Raw genomic sequence first — 25,523 nt, 5'->3', positions numbered from 1 at the left:
CAGGTCTGCCGAACCGCATTTTCAAGTGTCCTAGGTTGAAGATGAGATGGTTTTGAGATCCGTGAGAATGGTTGGGCTTTGGCTCAACGTATAGAAGCTCTATGTTCAAGAGACCCCATTCACAACTCATCTTTCCAATTGCACAGGAACAATGGAGAGTTTGCAATTGTGCATTCGGGACAGTAAAGCAGGAATGAAGTCGGAGTTGCTTTCAATGCTGAAATTGCCAAAAACAGGCTTTTTGGTTGCAGTGTTGGGGTGCTGGTGTGGCCGTTTCGACACTTAAATGCGTCCACGGTCTGCAGTGGACCGGAACAACAGCCCGGGAAAAACAACAAAGAGCTCGAACCCCATTCACACTGTGAAAGGAACTAGCATCCAGACGATGAGGCATGTAGTGAACAGGCTTTTTTCTTTCCCTCCACCGCACAAGAAGCAAGAGAGGTGTATGAGGAATCTATTAAAGCAAAATGACACGTAATCGGCTTATGAAACAAGGCAAAATGAAGTATTCTGGGGCCTAAACCTCACATTACAGTTCAGCTCCTAATGGTGCTTCCAAATAACTCCAGGGGGTTACAAAAAGACGACCATTACAGAGATGAGGGATCTACAAAGCGCTACAAATTAATAGGCCCTCTAACAGGAAGCTTTACTCCAAACAGCACCACAAGAAACATTAAACAACCCAATATCAAATGTTTCATTTTTACACTTACACGCGTTCTTATTTATTTAGTGCTTGGCATGTGAATATTTGTTTTGACAATGATTCAAACTGATTATTTACTGATTCTTTACAGTATGATCAGGATTCAGTCTCATATGCTACAGATATTCTGAAAAGATTCACCTGTATTTCTTAAAAATACTTTAGAACTGTAACTGGAGAAACAATTTGCATATTGAATAAAATAAAAAATAAAAAAAATAATAAAAAAGGCTTTACATTAACAGTTTTAAAATTTTAACTTTGGATAAGAAATAAATGTACATTATTTATTCAATAAAAAATTAAGATTAATATCATGTCGGCAAAGTATCAAGCAGATGCTAAGTTTGCATAACAGATCAAATTAACAATAATTTACATAAAAGATCAAACTAATAGTAAATTGCCTGTCATATACAGGGAAATAATGAGTGCATTAAAATAAGCAGGGTCAAAGAATTAACTATATATTAATGGTGTGTAACATGCAATTAACAAATAATCATCATGTCAAAGCACGTTTCGGGGTGTTTTCTCCAAATATTCTAAGAACATTAATTTAGCATTTGCCACATCTGTTGTAAGGTAGTATAACTAATATACTTATCGTAATCAATTATTAATTTTAAAATAAAAAAAAATGCCAATTTTTATTACTGAATTAAAACATCATAGAAGCACCATTTAGAACTAAGTGATTTGAGAACAATATATTCAGCATGTTTTTATAACGTGTCAAAATGTTGCAAAACTCATTTGACTCATCAATCATTATTTCTTATTCATCCAAGGGTTCCTCTTCTTCTGAGATTCCTAATCTATGACTCCTTGGAGTCCATCATGTCTCTTATGTGACTCATATATCTGGCAGACCTATCTGAGGCGCGTCTCATGAATTCTCAACCCTGCAGATCGGAATGCACCTCCTCTTTCTTTCTCTTTCTGGTGTCTGTCTTCCACAGAAGGTGAAGCGATGCAGAACGCCCGTGCTGGCTGGATAGAGGCCCCGTTAGACTTGCCTGCCTTTGCAGGACTTTCATAAACAGGGGGGAATGAAACGTAATCCCAGGCCTCGTGCATTCAACCGGCCTGACTGCTTCGAAGTTTTGTTTGTGTTTTTCCTTTTCCGGCTCTTTGAGTGTCTCCCTCCACCGGTGCCTTTGAAACCCAAGCTCACCCCCACCTGTAACGGGACAGGCGCCATGTTTTCATAATCGTATGTTTAAAATGGCATCTTTATTTCCTGAGCCCTATTTCCGGAGGAATTGTTCACAAACAATGAGAAGGAGGAGGATTTGCTTGTGGTTCGGCTGTGACTATAAAGACAGCTGAAGGTTCAACAACAAATGTATCTCACTTTGAAAGAAATAATGATGCAATGGCAATTATTTTGGATAAGTATGTAGCAGTGTTTTATACACAGTTCTTTTGTGAGCAAATTCAAGATAATCTCCAAAAAATGTTTGAGGGGGGGGGGGGGTGTTAAAAGGGTTTGAAAGGCCACTAAACTTTGGTTATGATAAACACATACTATAAACCACGATCAAAGAAAGAGATGTTTTGTATTAGATTCTAACAAACCAGACTCGACTCAATTTGTATCTTTGTTGTAAATTCACAGACTTGAAATTTGAAAATTCCTCTATGTTTTCATAAGCCTCTATTTTTCATTCTCTCTCTCCTTTGAACCACGACTGCCATTACAACAAAGCCTGTTTTTCATCTTGAAGAAAACTGTGTTGGGGACATATAAGGGAATGTGCGGCTTCAACTTTGCTCATACATGTCACTTGGATGGGTCATGGTGCCATTGGTCACATGACTATTCAGGCCTTGCAGAGTACAATAAAAATCTGCTCAGTTTCTTCTTTGGTTTAGAACAGGGTTTCCCAAACAGGGTTTGAGAGGAAACTGCAGAAAACCATGAATATGTGAATGTGTTGTTAAATTATTGAAATTTCAACTTCTCATGGAGTACTAACAGGGGTCAATTTTACACCTTAAGGGTTTGGCAGAAAGAAAAATTATGGGAAAAATATTTGAGAAGCCCTGGTATAGGAGGCACATGAAAGGAGGCAGGGGCTATCCATCTTTTTCATAGCACTCCTCATTTCGATTACACCCGGCTCCCCGTGAAATAACAGCTATATACCGCAATGGCAGACTTCTGGAAGTAAAACTTCCATTCAAAATATCCACAGAGAAATTAATTTTTGATAAAATTTCAACCATAGAACTAGCCTGAGCTGGAACAGTTTAAAGTGATTGTGTGTGCTTCTGTATAAGCTAACTGATTTCAATAATACAGTAAAATAATGTTTTAATGCCAGAATCTTTACAGTAGTATACTGTCAAACTAATTATGGGACAGGGAATGTTAAAGTATAAAAACAAACTAACTAAAAAATATTGCCTTACTCTGACAAAAAAATTATATAAAAATATTGATTCCATCAAATCCAGTAAGGTTTTATGGAATGAGAATTTAATTCATTCTCTTACAAATCCTTTATCTTTTTTAAAATTGAAATACATTTGTCTTTGATTTATTTGTTGTAATGTACTGTATATAATTTTGGAGATCTATGGTTTGATTTAAGACCTAAATTACAACCCTTTATTGAAAAATACTTTGAAATACCAAGAAAACTAATGGAAAAATACTTCCTGAAACCATCTGTCTTTTCCTTCTCAAGCGTTTAGCAATCTTCTTGGCCATAATTCACACATAGCATCCATAGGTATAAGATGGACATTCATTCTTTGCTATTATTTTTCAAAAATTTGGAAGCAGTACCGTAAAAAAAAATCATATATCAGTCAAACCGGTAAATCAAATTTTTTAGAAGAGTAACTGAGACTTAAGATATTACTGAAGTGTCACACAAATCTAATCTGGGAGATACCTGCTGCTGAGAACTATAACACAGCTACGTTCTTTGAGACGGGTGTTTGACGATGAGACAGATTTTTCAATAAAACTGATGAAACCAGATACATGCCTTCTGGATCTTTGAATTTCATTCAATATTTAATAAGCTCTTTCAGATGGACTCTTATGAAGCTATCAGATCTGTTTACTTTAATTTATCCTCAGGACAGCTGTGCAATCTGACACTTCCGTCATGATTCATGGATGGAGAATACAGATTCCAGTGCAAGTGGTGGCTCACTGACTACACAGCTCAAAAAGCAGTTTATTTTAAAAAGTAACCTTATTACAAAAATATTTTAATATTGAAGTCCTTGCTTCAATTTAACCGGTGATTGCAAAGCTGATTTCTTTTTTTCGGGAATTAAAAAAATTAAAATAATAATAATATATATATATATAAAAGATTTATATTTCAAATAAATGTTATATAATACCAGGAATAATGATTTGTTCTTTTCTTCCTGGAAAGACAATTTTAAGCTTCTGGAATTCACTGGAAACCAGCAAAAGAATGGCACTTAAGCAGGGCAGATTTGATAACTTTTTTCAACTTTTTCCCCCTCCGAGATGCAGATATATGATGCCTCATGAACATGCCATCAGCGACATGAAAAATGATCCTCTACTGATAAAATACACATGCAAAATAAATGCCAGTACTGCCATCATGTCTTTTATTTGAATTGTCTATATTTTGGTAGTTCAGACAACAGAATGCTTTATGGTCTGAAGTCTTGAGATATCCAGATCAGACTTTCAATTGAATGACGCCTGAACCCACAGACAAAACGAGCAACAATCAAATCCATCATCATCAGAATAATGTAAAACCAACACATTAGGAGCAGAATGCGGACAAAACTGAACAAAGACATGAGTGTTAATAGTGATGTTCCTTAAACAATGTTTCAGTAGAGTTTCACACAACAAATGCTAGGGCCTCTTGGAGTCCAGAGGGAAGCCCTGCGTAGAGATCTGTAGATATCTCAAGCTCCAGTTTTCCTGCACCACGATCATTACCAGATGTTGGCTGAACAGCAGCTTCTAGGGCCCAAGCAAACTGCACAAATCACCATAAATCACCAAGCACTTCCCAGCAGCTTCCTACATGTCTCAATTCCACAATCATGTCGGCACTGTCATTTCAAACAGACGGTAAATCTAATCTTGATCATTTTGTTTTTCTTGCGATAGTCAGTTTATGCAGGTGAGGGCCAACAAACACAACAATCGGGCACAGAGAACTGAAACAAAATATGAAATCTGTTCTTTCAATCCTTCTTTTCCTTGCTTCCGCTGGACGCTCTGAGAGCCACCTTTCTTCTTATTATCTCTGCCAATGACGCATCTGGTGCAATAATACAAATGTTAACAAAAAAAGCAAATAAATAAGGAGAGGAGATGGCAGTGAATGAGTAGGAGTAGGCATCCAGGGAGTAAAAAGAAACATAGCAGACCCAGCGGACTGGGAACATGCTTGGAGTCTGTAAGAAGAGAGAGCAGCTTAAAGCCAGAGCGGCCCATGATAAATGGACAGTAATGACTTTCCCATCTGGTTTGAGGAAGGGCAAAGCCACTAATGAGTCCTATCAGCACAGGTCTCCTGTCTTCACAGGGACATTTGATCACAGAGCCACACAGGACAGAAAGAGACTACACATGCTGTTCTTCTACGCAAAAGAGCCCAGATAACAGATGACTGGACCTGATGTTAGGATACAAGGGCTGAGATGAAGATAACGGTTAGATTTGGAATAGCAACACAATGCTCTATGTGATTACATTTGGTTTGTAACCCGTCCTGCACCACACGTTCTGCAGACATAAACGATACCTCAAATCAAACGTCTTTAAAATGATTGTAAACCATTACAACTGCATAGTATAATAATTTAATAATAACTTTGGTAACACTTCAGTATAGGAACCAATTCTAACTGTTAACTAGTTGATATTAGCATGCCTATTGTTAACATATTGCTTGTTTATTAGAACTTATACAGCACATATTCTACACAAGCATATTCGACACCCAAATCCCAATACCTAAACTTAACTAACTACTAATAAGCAGCAAATTAAGAGTTTATTGGGGCAAAAGCAGTAGTTAATGGTTTGTTAATAGCGAGAATTGGACCTAACTTTTTATTTACTTAGACAATTGACAGACGAAAGAAAACAAGATCAGAAAAATTGCTACCAAATTTAACCACTAGATATAAGTGGAAATGTGTACACATGTCAGGATATGATCTGAGATCTTTCTTAATGTAACATTCTTTTTTTACACATGCCACTTGAGTGCTTTTGGTTTAGATCCATGAACTAACAGAACAGGATCTGGAAGTGGAGGATGAATTAGTGGTTTCAGAAATTGTCTTGTGAGTTGTTGTTGAAATAAAAAAGGATACAGTGGAAAGCAAGCCAAGCGAAATAAATAAATAGGAATAAAATATCGGCAAGGTTTTTTTTTTTTTTTTTTTTTTAGCTCATGGTATAATGCACAATTTGGCTTCTGTGTAGAAACGTGCTCTGGTGCCATGAAACAAAAAAACATGAAAAGGAAAACTGAAAATATTTATACAAATTAAACACAGTACGAGACAGATTAATTGGCAGGGTAAAAAGGCAGCCATAATACGAAAAACGTGTCAATATTCATCACTGAATCCAAGCGTGCAAATATAAAATACAAAAAAGTTCAAATGGTCTGGACTTATTATTATAACCACATCTTGAGAAATGAATACATTGCTTAAAATCCCAACATTCAAAGTTCATTACTTCCACAGAAGGAAACAAGAATGTACTTTACTGTGTAGATCACTTTATTTTACTATATGGAACACCATATAAAGAGCATAATGCAGATGTTATGACATCCTATAAAATGATTCCACTAGGGGAATTATTTTTAAAAGCCAAAGCAAATCATGTAACAATCTGACATCTATGAATACAAAAACGTTTTATTCTAAATACAATACCAGCCCAGAGAAATCAGTAAAACATTTTGGTTTTGAAATTTCTTAGAATCATGACAAAGACTTTTTCGATATTTTAATATCTGTATTCGCACACTATAAAGAACATCTAGGCTTTCCAAAACACTACAAAACAACGTAGCTAACACCTATCAAACTACACCTCGGCCTCCACTAGCACGGCTTGAATTACACTGAAGGTGGGATGTGCCAGCAGAGGGATTAACAAACAAGTCCAAGTTCAAGGGCCCTGACTAAACAGCATGGCGGAGATGGTTGCGGTGCATCAAAGCCGTCCTGGCACATCTTGGGCGTCCCAGCACAGTGCGTGCAGCTGCTCAACTGAGGTCATCTTGGCAGCTGCCCCTGCCGCCCCCCTCCCTACCCGCCCAAAGTTCAGGGGTTCGCTTATTGCCTTCAGCTGCAAAGCAACTTCTCATTCATGCTTAATTATGAGAAGACTTTCTATACATGTTTGTTTTCTTATTCTCATATTGCCTGCTTCAATTCTCCTCGCATATTTCGTGATGTTTACTCTTGATTGTCAGCTAGACAGGGGGGGAAATGGGTAGATTTCATGCAGTATATTTATTTATTATTTATTTTCTATGAATATTCTAAAACAGCTACGATTTCATGACAACCCCATTCACCTACTCCGGAAAGAATTTAGCATTTGCAGTGAAACAGAGTGTGAATTTGACATTTCTTAACTCTTTTAAACATTTAAGGTATTAGAAATCTTGCTGTCCGATATTGTGACTCTTGTTTGTACTCTGAGTGTGCATTTTGAATTATATATATATATATATACACACATATATATTAAATATTTCACATAAAGAGAATGACAATATCCAAAACATGGATATGTGCTTAGTTACATTTTCCATTAAATCACACTAATGCCCAAAGTGGATTTTACTTTCATTGACAAGACTGGCAAGGAATTACTGTAGACGTTTGTTTGGATTGTCATTTTGTTGTGCCAAAGTGACAAGGCTGATTTAGAATAAGCTTTACTTTGTTTTTCTATTTCAGTCAAATATTAAATCTGAGATTATAAATTAGCACGCACACTTTGACAAACATTATACTGTACATTGTCCTTTAACAGGAAATACAATAATTAACAGGGCAAAGGAAAATTATTTTCTACTTCCAGTTATCAGTAGGGAGACTAGAATACACACGCTTCAACAAAAAGCAGGTTTACTGTATGCAGCCGCCACTCTAAGAGATGCACATGCAGGGGTCAGGATCCCTAATGACCCACTGTATGCTACAAAACAAACAGTCCATTCACCGCTGGGGATGTTCTCGATTCCTGTAATTCAGCTCCATTGTCTTGCATTACATAGGGCTCATCTGAGAGGCAAATAAAAGGATCATTAACTTAGTCCAGCTAATATAAAACTCATCCTGAAAGAGGCACTCCACAAGGGCCTCCATTTAGACTTGGCATTGCTTTAGATGGATGCTTTTGCAGTCCCAAATTACCCCACTGGTTAACATTATCATCCTTACAGTTTAATGTGACTACACGCAGAAGTAACACTGCTGGGAATTTAGAAGGTATGGCGGTGGCTTGCCGTTTTGTCGGTGTACCATCTATGATGAATGTACGTGGAGCAGGGTTCATGTCCTCAGAAATATGGAAGGGGCTGGTGAGATCACAAGACTGGCCCAAAACCCCCTTCTCACACAAGTAGATGGATCACTATTTGGAACGTGGCCAAATTAGGCCCTGATTAACTTGGCGAGTGGCCAGGGTGCTCATTCAGCCCTCTAAACTTTAACACACAGTAGAACAAAGGTCCAACTACTGGACGGCAGGTCTGAGAAAAGGCCATCGAAATTCCAGAATGATCACAGAGTTGTGGATTAAGTATTTTAAGGACCCTTCTGCTCATTTTGATTTGGCCATTTCTGGTCGGCTCAAATGAACAAAGGAAGTTGCTGTTCATGGCTACAGATGTCATATTTTATTGAAAGATGAGGCTGTGAGTGACAGTACAGGCTATTAAATATTTTTACAAAAATAACCAAGGATGCTACAAAACAGTATCTTAAAATGAATTAAGTTTACGAGATAATGAGTTTTATTATCGTCCATAAAGGCATGAATACCCTCAGTTGTAATAACAGTATAAAAACATTTGGAAGACGCACCAGTGCGTATTTGTGTTTTTGCTCTTATTTCTGTTTACAAAAGTTTTTGCAGCGTTAAGAAATGTAGCCATTCACAGACATACTGTGTTGATTTGGCCCCTATTTGGTGCCTAAACTCTGGAATAACCTACCTAACATTGTTGGATATTCTAATATCCAAATCCGTTAAAGGATTTTTAGGCTGCATTAATTAGGTAAACCGGAACCGGGAACACTTCCCATAACACCCTATGTACTTGCTACATCATTAGAAGAATGGCATCTACGCTAATATTAGTCTGTTTCTCTCTTACTCCGAGGTCACCGTGGCCACCAGATCCAGTCTGTATCCAGATCACAGGGTCACTGCAGTCACCCGGATCCAGTACGTATCCAGACCAGATGGTGAATCAGCACCTAGAAAGGACCTGTACATCCCTGAAAGACAGCTGACAGTGGTTCCTTGCGGCTGTCGCCTCTGGCTTGCTTAGTTGGGGTCACTTCATCTACAGCGAAATCGTTGACTTGATTGCAAATAAATGCACAGACACTATTTAAACTGAACAGAGATGACATCACTGAACTCAATGATGAACTGCCTGTAACTGTCATTTTGCAATATTGACACACAGTTTTCCTAATGAATGTTGTTCAGTTGCTTTGACGCAATGTATTTTGTTTAAAGCACTATATAAATAAAGGTGACTTGACTTGACTTGATTTTTTGTACACAATGACCAATCAAATGCATCAGAGGCCGGCGTTTTTGTCCAGTGCTGAGTGAATAAAAAGGAAGCACTCTTTGTGTGCTTTCTAGGCTTTATAAATTTCCTTTTGAATTTGTATAAGACTTTTGGTTTCATGCTTAAAGGACCAGTGTGTGGTGCCGTACACACTGCAAAGCTTCCACCTTCATTGGTTTGATTCTGGAACTGGGCTTGATGCAGATACATGCATTTACAGCTGGCTAATGAAAGGTGTATAAAAGATGTTGGTGTAAAGACGGCGTATAAAATGATGATGATCGTGTTTGAACAAATTTTGCACACTTAGCATTGCTTGAGGATCTTGCTGTGCGTCTTTAAAGAACATAATTTGCTTGCTAAGTGACAAAGGGCTGTAAAGAAAAGGTTGTGGAAAAGCCCATACATGGAGAGGTTTTGGCAGGTTTTATGCAAGTTAGTAACCTTGAGCATGCAGTCACTCTCTCTTTCAATTTAGAATACTCTCAGTAACATTAGAACAAGGTTAAGAACATGTATTGTGAACTAGGCAGAAGTTCTGCAAGCAATTATTAGTGTACGTCACCCAGTGTCATAAAAAAAAAACTGATATCTTGAGAGGTTTGGTATAACTTACCAATGACAATGAGGGTGTAGTTAATGTTGACGCTACCAAAACCATTGGTGGCTTTACAAATGAATGTCCCAGCATCCTCTGCCTCCACCTCTTTGATACGGAGAGCTTGCTGAAGGACCCTAAAGCGCATCCAACCACTGTGGATGTTTCGTCCGTCCTTGGTCCACATGATGAGGGGTGGTGGATCGCCCTCCACAGGACACTGAAGTTTCATGGTGCGTCCAATTCTGACGGTCTGACGGTGAGCTACCTTCTCTGCTACACGTGGAGGACCTACAGAGAACAAGATTATTATAATAACTGTCATTATATAAAAGGGAGGACACTGGTAAAAGGAAGCACTTTATATACATATATATCAATCTATCAGAATTCACCCTCACTTTGTCAGTAGGTACAATGTACAGACAAAACCTGGGCCTTTTTTGGCATGAAGAAAGGGCATGAATGTCAAAAAGAGGATCATTTAACACAAAATCAAAAGTTCATTGTCAGATTGTGTTCACATGTACCCAAACCTTTCTTTTTTTGATTCAAGTGGTTCTTCATTGCACAGCTTCAGACACACCATACTCTAAACAAACCAACCGAATTTAAGGGTAAATGCACATCAAAACCTCTTGTGTGAAAGTGTTGTAAGATTGCCCACACTTTTGCTAGATAAGATTTGAAAGTGACCATCAAATCATAATGGACAATTCCTCCTCTTCATCCTGTCACTCAGATGAAATGATCGAGAAAATAGCTAACAACAGCACTTATTACAATCAAGTGTCACACTACTTTCTTCTTGTTCGAGAAGCCATTACAAAATAGAGAAAAAGTCAATTTGTGTTTCATACTTGTTTATTAAGCTTTTCTATTCTAAAAATCAACACCCATTTTCAACATTTCACTATGCTGGAGTCTTGTATACTGGCTGTTGCACTGAGGTAAAAACGAAAGCTTCAGTGCATTCAACTAAATCATTAGCTTTTCAAGAGATGAGACAAAGCTTTCAAGAGTCTTGGCCTGGCTGAGCAGAGCGAGGCTTCCCCCTGCCCACGCACAGCCCTACTTGCTCTCGTTAAAAGACCCAATGCAGGAAATTGATAGTGTCACTGTTTATGTCTGTGGGGAAATTGTAACCGCAGTCCCCTGTCAGCCAGCCATGTTTCGCTGGCGTACTCTGCTACTGGACTGAATTGTTTGTATGCTCCTCAGTTGGTGGCTCCTCCAAGGTTAAAAAGGTCAGAGTCTGCAAATACTGTCCGTGCTCGTTCCTCTCAAGGCTGTGTGAGTCACTCTAATAGCTGTTTACGTAAGGCTATTGCCAGATTGGATCCATTTAGCTGCCACAAAACAGGGCTTAAGAAGATCTTGTGGTGAAAAATTTGAGAAACAGATTTCCACATGTAGTCATTCGTATGAAGGACATTACACTTAAGATAAAACACCATACTGGTAATTGCAGCCATCACTCGGATAAATGAAGAGGAAAGACTTTTATCTTATTGTCAGACGTCCGTCCAGCACTTAATCATTTCCAAATCCATCTCAACAAATTAAATCCTCAATCTGATGAAAGAGATCCTCTGAAAAAAAAACATTAGGAAGTCGTCTGAAGCCATACGCCAGGTTAATATAAGGAACAGATCAAAATTTGCGGGTATTGTGTAGACAGGGTGTAACCGTAAGCTGTTTAAGGTTGCAACTTGCTGCAATAGTAACTCAAGTGATCACTGGTCTGCAACTCTGTGTGTATCTGCTATTTTATAATGGCCTCAAACATGGCTGAGATAATCGTATTGACAATGTATTACTGTTTTAAGTATTTTTTACTCAACTGTTACAAATTGTTATTATTATTGTTATTTTTTATTGTCCATTAAAATGTTTACAAAAGGTTTTCCTCACAAAAATGTTCTTAAAAGAAAACGGTTCAACAAGCTGGAAAGAATAGTATATAAAAATTATGTAATTTAACTCCATAAATTAATGAACACACTTTTGCTGGAAACGATGGCATACTCCGCTAAATATTATTATATACTAGTCTGCAGTTATGAACACATTTTTTAAACATGCATTCAAAAATATCTAAGTCATTTTGGCAATCTTTGTTAATGAGCTAGATAGGATTTTCTTAGTGACGTAAAACCAGAATCTGCAACAACTTAGCAACATAACAGAAAACCAAACGTTTAAGGTTACGAGGCATGCAAATGTTGTTTCTTAAGCACAATCTTGATATGTAAGAGCTCTGGCATTGAGAAGATTATCAGTATTACTTACAATATAGTGAACAAGTGCACTATTTTATGTCTTTGTTTGAAGCTTCACGCCATCTACTATCACAATCTACTTTTGTTGTATGGAAAAGAGCAATGCAAAAATTCTTTAAAATCTTTTATATGTTGATAGATATCAATTATCCATGAACTGTAACAGCAAAACTGTTTGATGTTGAATCAAAGGGGACTTTTCTAGTGAAAAATCTCATGCCTGGTTTCACACTGCTCTGATATGACGTGGTGCCCAGTGGGAGTGTGAAGGAGTCCCTGGCACAGGTATCAAGTCAGTCTGACTACAGCACACTACTGTGTTTCACAGACAGCAATGGGTAGCTGACACGTTGATGGATGATGTTTGAAAGTGTGAAAAAGAAATTAGTCACAGGCAGGAACTCGACGGAGTCCAGTTTTCCCGCTCTGTTTCGAATGGATTTCTCATCAGAGTTAAACCTTCCTGGTGAGCCGTTTCACAGATTGAAATCTCATTCTCTTTTAGGAGGCCCATACACCCACACTTTGACCAGATTTACGACTCTACCGCTCTGGGCCTTCTGTTCGCGGGTCAGTCCCGAGGCCTGTCCTCCTCGTGGGTCGACAGCACTGCACGTTTCACAGATCATAGGTGCTTGGTAGAAAACAAAGGCCCTGAACTTTCACAAGCAGTGCTCGGTTTGCCTTCCAAAGTCTTCTCCCTTTGGCTCAAAGACGGCTGTGATTAATGTAACGGCTCCCACACAAGTCACAAAAGACGGAGCCAGGGTCAGGAAAGCATTGTTTTAGCCTGCCGAAAAGAGAAACGGCAACACAGAGTAACAGTATTTACACTGTATGAATAAATAAATGCATTCCAATGCCCATCAATACACACTTCAAAAGCAGTGTGTGTCTGTGTAAATATTGGGTGTGTGAGTGAATTTGTGGGCTGAATTAGGGGAACGGCAGGTCGAACTCTTTAAAAATCAATCTGTTTTCTCCATTCAACATAAACGCATTCCCTTCTGTCGCAGCACTATACAATACAGAGGCCAGCCACTTATTCGCCTGTGCACCGGAGAACTCTCAGCGAGTTGCAGTCTTCCATATCCCTCCTTCCCTTTTACGGCTAGCTGGCTTAAGGTATCCCAGCATGCATGCTTGGAATGTCGACTAATGACAGGAAAAAAAAATTCTGTAAGAGGCCAAGGCAAGTAGCATTCCATCATATATTCTCTTTTAACTCCAGCCCTCTGCCAAAAAGTCTCTACACAGCGATTTGCGTAAAGAAGGCTTTCCCTTAAGAATAGATCTCTCCTTGAGCCAGCTAGATAGGGCCCTTTGGTGCAAAAGACGCTGAGGCATAATATTTGGGTTGGCCTCATGAAGGGAGCACAGGACGTGATTTGGAGCACAAGAATGTATTTGATTATAATTTCTTGAGCAGGTCTGAGCTGACGAGTGCCAATGTATTCACCTTCAGGAAGCAGGTTGTGATAGAGTAAGATAACCCTCACCCTGCCTTCACTTCCTCTTACAGGGGGCTTCTTTATTGCTAATTGTATTCTTTTTCACCACTAACTCCCGGACATGTACTGTGAATATGCCCAAAACTAACACCTCTGAAGTTATGCAAATTAACTGAATATTGTAGGTCAGAATCAATCAGCTTTATTCACAACATCTTATCATGTGACCAACAAATGTGATGTAACTACTAAAAAACTCTCAGAAACGCTAAATCCATGTCTTCCAAGAAAACCAGTCACCACAAAAGGCAGATTTGGACAAATTTTTAGATATATTTTGAATAATAATAATAATATATTCATGCTTCACATTTTACTTTCAAACCCTCCAATAAATGTGAGTAAATTGTAAGTCCATTAAAGGGTTAGTTTACATAGCAGAACAAAAAGAGTTTTGTTCATCTTTGGACAACAATGTTATCTCATATTTATTTCATAAATATCTCAATTTCTGTCCTTACAATAAAGCTCTACATAATCAAGTTCATAAAGTTATTGTAAAAGTAATAAATATGACCTGAGAACATCAAACTCTTCTAAAGAGACACAATCACTTTATACAGTGGCGTAACTTTGTTTTAAAAAGTTGGTGGGGCAGGAGCGAGTGTGTGTGTGTGTGACAAGTTAAATATTTTACTTCAAATCAAATGTGCCAAATGCATAAAATCAAAAGTGTACAGAACATATTAAGATTGCATTTAATTTAGTGAACCTTTCTAAATATTTAATGAACTCTGTGACTGCCAATCTCTAAACACAATGTCATAAATGAACATCCATTTATATATAAAGAATGTTATCAGTTTGATTGTGTTAAAATTGGAGTAATTACAGTGGATTTACACCATCTTGAAGGATTGATCATGCCTGGCTGAAAATGTAGAACAAGGAATGTAAACATACTCCATTTATGATGTATGGTATGGTCTCTAACAGCTGGCGTTGGCCTTGTATGCATACTAACATTTTTCCCAAGGTGACACAATCGAGATGGAATCAAGTGACTTCACTTGCATTTACAGACCCTTAACAACTAGAAAAGACACGAAAACAACCTCAACATTTCTCATAATAATTGTTTTTTGATTGTTTATAAAGGATTTGAACATTTTGGGGTCCAGGAAATTAGACCAGCAATCAACATCTGAACGCTCTGCTCAGTGAGCTCCAGATTCTGTTTACTAAAGCAGGCCAAGGACGGAAAAAAGCCAATGAGAGTCGGATGAAATGAAAAACCTCCTAAAACATTTGCCGGATTGAGTACGGGTCTCCCTCGGGGAAAGCTGCAATGAGGGGGATTGTGGGATATCATATGTTGCCACCATGAGGTTTTCAGAGCCAACAGCTACACAAGGAAAAAGACCACTGTGATGACGTTCAATGTTCAAAACTACAGTCAAAACTTTAGTAGTTAAAAAAAATTAAAATAAAATATATACACACACACATTGTTTTTCTTTAATTACTGAGACTATTGTTTGTTATGAAGGTTTATGACCCATAAGAATATAAAAACTTAGAATGCAAACTGCTCTATAATCTAACTAGTGTTTGGAAAGTTACAACAAAAACTGTAATTGCTACATTTTTTTGGGAATCTTTTCATCTTTTCTATTTCTTTTGGAAAACAAACCTACATTCAAGGTCTTTTTGACTTTAGGGCATCGGCGTCTTCAGTTTTAAAACGAAAACAGAATTCAGCAACTCAATGACTATAATCAATCAATGGTAATCTATTTACACTGCTAAGCAAAGTTACACACAAACACCAAAGAAAGAAAGGCATCAGTATTCTTCTAAGACCACATTTATGTGATACTTAATCCGCAACAAATCAGGCATTTTAAGGCATGACCAAAATCAAAACTCTTCTCTGATTTTCTTGTATAACTAGGATCCTTCATTTGCTGTTTATATAAATACAAGGAATATAGCATGCAAAAGATTATGTGATTTCATTTGCATTTCCAGAAGGAAATACCAGTGTTGGAAGTGAAAATATAAATACATTTAGGCCCGGATTCACAGACGGGTCTTAGCTTAAGTCAGAATTAGGCCTTAGTTAAATTAAGATATTTGAGCCGCTTTTATAAAAATGCCTCAGAATAAAATGTTGCATGTGTGCATCTTGAGACAGAACAATGGAATTGTCATATTAAAAAAATTGTCAGAGCAAGATATTTTCAGCTCAAACATGCATTTTGGGACTAGCCTTAAGCCATGTCTGTGAAATCGAGGGATAAGGAAATACATGCAAGGAAGACCATTCACAATGCAAAATAAGAAAAGAGCACCACTAAAGGCTAAAATGTATCTACAAAGCTCAGCCTGAAGGGAGTGAATACGCTAAGTGGTTTAGGCCGAATTAACTGCAGAAGTTAAAATGTAGGGGTTTAGATCAAACCCAAACTACAACGTAGGGCTGCACGATTATGACAAAAATCATAATTGTCGATTATTCCTTTGAAATTGTAATTGTGTTTATTAATTACGATTATCACAATTTACATTGAATGATGTTTATATCATTGTTTGATGCAACTGCATGCCGTATTTTTATATGAAAATAAACAAGCTGAAACCTTTTAGCTGAAAGTAGTATTATGCCTCAATTGTCAACTATACATCGGATTGGTTTTTTCTTTATATTTTAAAAAATAAATATATGAATGAAGAATAGCACAGAATGGTTTCTGTCATACTGGTAAAAAATAATATTATAATACTATATACAATTTATATGCACTGTAAGTCGCTTTGGATAAAAGTGTCTGCTAAATGCATAAATGCATGTAAAACTAAAATTCAAATAATGGGAAAAACCCTTAATTAAGATAACATGTAGAAAGAAAAAAATGCATTTTAAGTACGCAGAATAACATAAGTGGACTTTAAACGATTAATTGTCGCTTTGAATGATTATGTAATTGTGGCATACATAATTGTAATCGCGATTAGAAATACGATTAATTGTGCAGCCCTACCACAGCGTCTGACAAATAACGAAGGAATGCAAGTGTTGTGAATATGTTGCGTAAGAAAGACTGTATATCTCAGATATAACAGTGATATTTCTATGCTGCTTTCACACACCTTTTTGTTTCTGTCATTGCCTGGGGCGACAAGTGAAAGTGTTGTGAATATTCTACTCACACAGACCGTACTCTATTCAGACAGGTAAAGAGCAGCCATTTCCCCTGCTGTCAATAGGTCAATTGCTACCAATTGCAAAAGCATGACAGTTAACGCTGCCCTAAGGCAGTGGGCTGCTCGTATTTACATCAGACATGCACAAGACCTTCAAGAACTCTAAAATGCATTCTGTTAATCGCAAGTACCAATAAAGTAAAACATAGATTTACACTTAACCAGAATATTATAACACCTTACAAACCATATGACAACAACTTGGCAACCACCCATCTTTATACAATGGGGTTTTACTATAAATAAATTAAGTAATTAAAAAAGTGCTGTAACACAAACAGTAAAACACCGCACTGGTAATACCAAGAACACTCTTTTATATTTTAAATTACACATTGCATTGTGTTGTGTCTTCGGGCTGATGAACAAGTCAGTAAAAATTACATTAACATTTTGCATTTTCCTACAGATTATAAATTTTGTTAACATTTTTAATGGAAAAGTCTCTATTGGAAAAGTTGCTTTTACATTGCACATGAAAGTCAAAAAATGATAAAAACTATACATGTGTAAGTGGAAGTTTCGAATAAATAGTTATGTAATGAATGGTTACACAGGCCTTTTGTCAATATAATAACATGCAATCAATAGAAAAACAGATACAGTACAAGACAGCTCCTTCATGTATTCGGCTTCCAGATGAGGGGAAAAACATGTTGTGAATGGAACAGGATCCCGCAAACTAGAGCAGTGATTGAGCGAGTGGTTTATCTAATGAACGGCTGGAGCGGTGGGAAAAGAGAGGTTTGGCTGGCTCTCCCGTTCTGCCACTGCTCTTGCCACGGCCCTAACAGAGACACACTTTTCTGGGAATCTCAGTACCAGAAGCCAGTAGGGTGTTGGGTGCCGAGCGGATAATGTTGCCATATCGACAAGTCAGCAGATTCTTTAAAGTCTTTAAGTTCCCTTCGCTGTTCTGGCAATAAAGGAACACAACACGAGACCCTTCTTCCTCCTTAAAACAATCCCAACATATTTATATTAAAGTGTATAATAGTAGATTTTTTAAATCAGATGTCATCTTAAGAAATTATCTTGAGTAAGAATTATCTTAAGAAAAAATAAAAAAGTTTTTTTTTAAGATATGAAGTACCAAATTTTCAAATCTATTTTATATATTATAAAATTGGTTACAAAAACTGTCAATAAGGCAAGATCCATAAAATTAATTCAAGATATATTTTCCTAAAACATGAATTTAATGTAATAAGTGCTATTTTTTGTGTGGTTTTTTTTGTTGTTTTTTTACAGTGCAAAAGGACAAAAAGTGTTAAGACCATTTTTTTCCATGTAAAGACTGGGGCAATATACAATTGTCAAAGTAGAAAGAGTCTTTGAAGGGAAATGAATAATGCTGGTCAAAAAACCAGACCTCAATGGGACTTACTCCAGAAACGTTTAAAGCTGTCAGTTCTGAGGAGTGTAAACCTTCATCTCACCTTATATAACGGCCACAGGTTCACTGGAAACAAAGCATGGTCTGTCCCTCCAAATTAACCCAGATCATGTTGGATTTAAACAGCACCTGTCTTCTCGGTGTAAAGGAATTAAGGAACTAAATGTTGCAGTAAAGTCTGGAAATCATAGTGCTGAAAAGCTATGAAAAGGACATGTTCAGAAGGCGTTGTTTTCGCAGGCTAATGAGCCAAGAACCTCAAGGAGTTTTTAAAGGACGACATACTTCCACTGGTTATAAAGACTTTTATGAGAGCTCAATAGAAGAAACTTGGGCCTGGATGATAATTATCCAGATGTATTGGACGTGAAAGGGGGGCCTGAAAAAATACAGAGGGAGCGGAGCATTCCCTGGGCTGCGACCTCGGCCGGGAAGCCAGAGGAAAAGCCACCTTCTTATTGCGTGCTGGCGAAAACTGTGTTAAAGGCCACCACTTCAATTACATGTAGCTGCTGTGGGGGCTTTATGTTTCACAGGGGGGAGATAAAAATGACCTCTACAGGGTGCCGCGTTAGCTGTGTGGACTCAACGATGGGGACACAGAGGAGGACCAAAGTTTGAGCAGGGAACAGACATATGGACAAGGACGACATGCGGCAAAAGAAGATTTGATAAGAATATTTCAATAATTACATGACACATTAACATTCAGTGATGCCTGTTAATGGACACATGATGTGCAAGTAAACTGATATAATATTTTTTTTTAGTCAGGGTTTTGTTCGTATTTAAATTATTTTATTTTAACTATTATTTATATAGTCCATAATTATTATTTATAAATTATTTACATTTATAAATTATGTACACCATACACCTCAGGACAGAAATGTTGGCAAAAAAAAAAAAATATATATTGGTAAAATGCTGTTAAATTATGTCCACAAATACATTCATAAAAAATTATGCGACTGAACCTAGCACACATTGCATTCTCATATGAGTGTTAAACTCACATCATTTGCCAAGATGGAGCTTGTGAGATCCAGCATTTACTGTGAACTTGGGTTATTATCAGTAACTAAAACAAATACATAATTAATAAATAAATACATACAATAAAATACAACAAATACAGTACCCCCCCCCCCCAACACATTTATTTACTTTAATTAACTAGAATTATTTTATTTCAGCATTTGTTTAGTCTCATTTTTGTTTCATTGACATACAAAAAAATACAACATCCAAAAACTAATTAATATAAATTAAAAATTTAAAAGATTTAAAAAACTAAATTACTAAAACTTTACTAAATACTAAAATATACTTTATAAATAATCTTTACTAGATACTAAAATGCTGTGAATCAAGTCACTCTGAAAACACACTATTATCAGCTGCACCCGTGTAAATGAACACAGTGCTGCTCTTCACTGTGAAACAAAGGGCAATGAACTATACTTTGCTAATGAAATCAAAGGCTTTGATTTGATTATCGCAATTTCATCAGATTTAATTTTAATTTTAAACTGATTTAGATTTTGTAGCCCGACTTCTTTATTTTAGTGTAACATTTGAATGAACTAATTATTAGCTTTTCATCAACTCATGAACACCCTTCCAGTTCCCTCACGAACCCTCGTTTGGGAAACTCTGCACTAGGCAAACACACCAAGTCAGTCACACATCCTAGTGTGTGCTCCTTGGCAGGGCAGACCAGGCTAATTCCATTTTTTTTCCGCTCAGACAAACAGCTCACAGAGGCCCGGAATGCAGGGCATGAGAATATAAGGTATCCGCTCCTTCACTTCCCTCAGATGACAACGAATAGAAACAAAGCTATGAATGGTCGCTTATCACACAAGCCAACTGGTGGCTTTCACAAATGTTAGTAGATGTTCAAAAAGTCATGATGTCAGGATGGCAATCCACCGGGATCAAATCTGATTTCAAAGCACCAGATCAACTTATAGCGCGAGTTGATGATATGAAATTGCTTCGGTTTAAACAGTGGCTTGAGTATTGGTAGAGGTACAGATTAGGGTAAGCGGTGAAAAAACGAAGTGGGGAAAAGCACAAGAACAGCTGGATATCAAAACTGTATTGCAAGGGAAACCTATTAACAGTGTGTGCTGCAGAGAAGAGTGCCTGATATCTCTATGGCTAATATTTAACGTTGGCGGCCTCCAGCTGCCTGATAAAAACTGAGACCAGCCTCTCCGATCACACTTCTGTGACTTATCTGTACTCAGGGCCCTAACCCCACTTCAGATAGGCGGTCAGCACCTGCAATAGCTCACTTCTGTGATTAACTTTATATTATTCGTTAACTAGGAGCCCCATGTTTGCACTACAACATCAGATGCAGGTCAAGGGCGATTTATAAAGAGAGGCCTAATCCATATTGTGGTAATACCCATGGGATAAAGCAGAGTTTGAAATGATTTGATACGAAGATATTGTGGAACAAAAGTTTAAAGGAGTACACATAATAATAATAATAATAATTATTATTATTATTATAACTTTATTATTATTATTAGTGGTTGCATAATTATTATTATTGCTCACACTAGCTCAGAGTTCAATCAATCAATCAATCAATCAATCAATCAATCAATCAATCAATCAATCAATCAATCAAGTACATTGATCACATGTATTTGCACAACTGTTTTCAAAATAACACAACATAATAAGAAATTATTCCATGGTAAGTTATTCAACATATAAGAATGACTTCTGAAGGATCATGTGACACTGAAGTCTGTAGTAATGGCTGCTGAATATTCATGTTTGTCAAAGCAATTAATTGCATTTAAAATGTATTTATATAACTAGAAAACCATTATTTTAAATGCCAATATTTCACAATATTACTGTTTTTTTTTACTGTATTTTGATCAGATATAAGAGATAAGAGAAATGAGAGACTTCTTTTAAAACACTTGAAACATTTTTAAATGGTAGTGTAAATTGTATATTAAAGTGTAAAAAATCTGTAAAAATATATAACATTTATAATAGGTCAACCATTATCTGGGAATAGTCATAAGGACCATTGCTTTATTTTATAATAATTTCCATAAAAATGTGTATGTGTATTAAGATACCATATATCTCTATTAGGGGTGTAACGGTTCACAAAATTCACGGTTCGGTTCGATACAATACACTGGTGTCACGGTTCGGTTCGGTACGGTTCGGTACGTCTTAGATACAGCAAAAAGAAAAAATTAGCAGATAAATTTCCTTGATTTTTATAAAAATGTTTTATTTATTAAAACTAACAAAGTATGTTTTTTTTTTTTACATTGAACAATGATGGAGCTATTCTTTACCCATCTTCTATGGTGTTTTCTTAGCAGCATACTGTATAAAACAAAAACAGCTCCTTATAAAAAAAAATGAAAATGTTATATTAGTTATGAACAAATACAAAGATGTAACTTTTTATATGGAACTCTATAACTCTTTATATTGAGTGTGTTTTTACTCAATTGGTTCTCTATAGGGCTTATGTTTTTTGGAACAAAGCAGGAATTACGGTCTGTCTGAAATGAGCTCGTGAAGGAATATTGTAACGGGGCTCAATTACATTAAGCATGTTCTTAAAACCTACGTTTTCCACTACAGCACAGTTACTCATTGCACAGCTCGCGAGCCGCATGCGGCTCGTCAAGCTATAACTGGCGGCTCGCATAGTAGGTTACAGTATCACACTGCCACTTGCCTTCAGAGCATGTGAGGCGGGAGCGAGCGGGAAGCGAGTGGGCGGATCTTGGACAGAGCGCAGAGCGGCAATTTCAAAAGGACGGTGGACGGAGCGTCGCATTTCCCGCTCCAATTTCGCTCTGCTCACACCACGAGTGAAGCATGCTCATTCAAGCCTGACCCTGAATCCATTAGTCTTGCACAGTCATCAACAGTAGACTATTTTCAAGCAAAACTCAGCTCAATAATGGAGTTCAACAAGTAAAATGAGAATTCATACAGGTGTAGTCTATCAATATAAGTCGCTCCGGAGTAGCCTATAAGGCACATCAGTCAAAAAATGCGCCATGAAGAAGAAAAAACATATAGGCCTAGCCTGGCACTGGACTATAAGTCGCATTTATTTAGAAATGTATAAAAAAATAATAAAATAAAAAAAAATCTTATGGACGGGACAGTTCACCGTTATGGACGTGAGCGCTCTGACAGCGGCACTAAGACTGCTTTAAAACTTTCACTGAGACCTCAAACAGAAAGCACAAAGCCTGTCTTTAAATTTGATTTCGTTTTGTATTAATTGTATCTTAGTTTTAATCAAGGTTTCATCAACCAATTGTCTGGATTTAATAAGAAGTAAATAGAAAATAGATAACCACGATACGAAGGAGCCGGTGTGAACCTGGAGTTTGTCTCATGAATGAACCGAAACTCAGCGTATAGCCTACTTGCCTCACAGACCCGACAAATAGGCTATATATAAAGCTTGAAATGTCTACTTTTAAACAAAACAATTCAAAACGAAAGAAAACAGACTGCTCTCCCTCCCGTATGAAATGTGCATTTCTCTCAGGCGCGTTCACTACTGCGAAGATCACGAGTCAGCATCTTTCTAGCCGACAGACATAAAAAATTAAATTAAATGTCTTCTGCTATATTTTACATATTCATAATCATTAATTTTGCCGGTTCGTTGTGACAGCTTTTAGGTGCCCTTAAATGTTACATGAATGCATCAGCACTGAAAACATGGAGATTTTTTTTTCTTTTGGGGGCATTTTGTTTGACATGCATGCCAGCTTTCGCTCATCCCACTATTAAAGTAAATCTGTTCTTAAACGAAAATGTATTGGCCGTGTTATTTCTTTTTTGTGGGATGTCCAATTTATATGTAGAAATGCACATTTGCAAAGGTGACTTAGTATGTTGTCGTAAAAGTGGCTCGCCTTTTGATTTTGCTCTGCCAATGTGGCTCTTGTGAAAAAAATAGTGAAATGGCTTATGCGTTTAACAGACCAGAAATAGAAGATCCTCCAATAACCAACAGGTCTGGTGTTTGGGTGCACTTTGGATTCCCTGTTAAACGCATTGGCCATTTTGCAACGCGCCTTCAGCCTGTATTGCTGAGTGAGCGAGCGCCTGACTGAGTAGCCTAACATAAACATATAAGTTGGTGTTTTTTTCTTCTTCGGGGGTGTCAGGGGCGTTGCCTGTTACGTCGTTTGGGTTATTGGGCTAACTTGTTGAATGCATATCATTATATTTCACAATTTTTGTTATTTTCCAAATATAATTAATTAGTCCAACGAACCGTTCGGTCCATAATGCGTACCGCGTACCAAACCGAAAGCCTCGTACCGAATGGTTCAATACGAATACGCGTATCGTTACACCCCTAATCTCTATCTACCAAAATGTAAAGAAAATTGAAAATCCTTTCAAAATCAAACCCCAACTTCCATTATCAGTATCTTCTCCTTCCAATGTAAGAGCGGTATTCCTGCCCTCTGCCTGAGTCTCCTCCTGCCTCGCACATTCCACACCGTGTCTCAGCCATGACTAACTTCATTTGTTCTGTTCAGGTCTCCATCAGAAAGCGTTTCATCTACACACTCTGTGGCACCTGACCAGGGCAAGAAGGCACACAAGACACCTCGTGTAAACCTGACCCATGAAAAAGGTAAAGTATAGCATCCAGCACAGAGATCTAATGTAGACTGAGTGTTTCACGAGCACGGCCCTCCATTTGTTTGGAGAGGTAGTGAGATGCACAAGAGGAAGGGGGTTGCAGGACATTCCTCTCAAAGCTCTTACACTCAGTCGACGGCAGCTGGGAGTGAACCAGTGCTGGGTCGATGCTCAGGCCATGTGCTACATGTGTTCTTAATGTGCAGGGTCTTTGTATCATTTTCAGATTTTTAAATACAAAAGGAAAGCAATTCAAGCGTTGTTTTTTGGTTTAAGACTTATGGCTTGCTATTTGCATAATGAAGTACCTGTATAAAATTACAAACGTAGCACTCCTGTAGTTTCCTGTTCCAGTCTCCCCCATCCCCCGTCAGCCTGTCCTTGTAAAGCACTTTAGCCCTGTATTCATTGTGGCGCCACAGGAGAAGAATACCCTGACCCGAAAAGCAAGGCCAGATCCGACAAAGTGTCCATTGACTGAAGGGGAACCTCACGTGGCCGGCAATCCTGCAATATTGTTTCAAATGAATCCATCGTCATGGCACTTGTACCTGTCAGTGGACATCGAATTTTGCCCTCGCGGGCCGCTGATCTGTCATCTGCCTCGCGGTCATTTTCCTTTCCATCGCCGTCACGTGAGGGTCTTTCACTAGCGGTTCCGTCCCATGAACAACCTTAGTCTCCGTTTCCGCTCCAGCTCAAAATAAAATGGTCAGGCCCATGGGAGCCGGCTGTGAATCAGCTATCCTGCCAAATATTTTTAGAAGCAGGGCCTCCATATGGAACACAGCTCTAGTGTCTGAAACACATACTATGCCTGTTAAAAGAGCATTAAAAGTGTCTTAAAGGGAGAGATCAATCAACATGCAAGCGCTGTAATAATTTACAAAACTTCACCCTCATTTTTTCTGTGAAACAAAAAAGGAGAAATTTTGAATAATGTGCTGGTTGAAGTGAAGTGAAGTGAAGTGAAGTGAAGTGAAATTCGGCCAAGTATGGTGACCCATACTCAGAATTTGTGCTCTGCATTTAACCCATCCGAAGTGCACACACACAGAGCAGTGAACACACACACACACTGTGAACACACACCCGGAGCAGTGGGCAGCCATTTTTTTTTATGCTGCGGCGCCCGGGGAGCAGTTGGGGGTTCGGTGCCTTGCTCAAGGGCACCTCAGTCGTGGTATTGAGGGTGGTGAGAGAACTGTACATGCACTCCCCCCACCCACAATTCCTGCCAGCCCGGGACTCGAACCCACAACCCTTCGATTGGGAGTCCGATTCTCTAACCACCAGGCCACGACTTCCCCCTGTGCTATTTT

General features: G+C 37.8%; 1 protein-coding gene across 1 annotated transcript in view; it reads right to left on the bottom strand.

Annotated features, from left to right (window-relative positions):
- The window catches only part of fgfrl1a (fibroblast growth factor receptor like 1a), a 54,183-nt gene that overhangs the window by 19,813 nt on the left and 8,847 nt on the right, over nt 1-25,523 (bottom strand). Inside the window, exon 3 of the mRNA XM_059516455.1 lies at nt 10,142-10,414. Coding sequence (XP_059372438.1) covers nt 10,142-10,414 — 273 coding nt within the window. The remainder of the gene's footprint in view (nt 1-10,141; nt 10,415-25,523) is intronic.

The sequence above is a fragment of the Carassius carassius genome, chromosome 29, assembly GCF_963082965.1.
Source record: "Carassius carassius chromosome 29, fCarCar2.1, whole genome shotgun sequence".
In the NCBI taxonomy this organism is placed as follows: domain Eukaryota; kingdom Metazoa; phylum Chordata; class Actinopteri; order Cypriniformes; family Cyprinidae; genus Carassius; species Carassius carassius.
The sequence above is the reverse complement of the archived record's forward strand: the minus strand, read 5'-3'. Positions and strand labels throughout refer to the sequence as shown.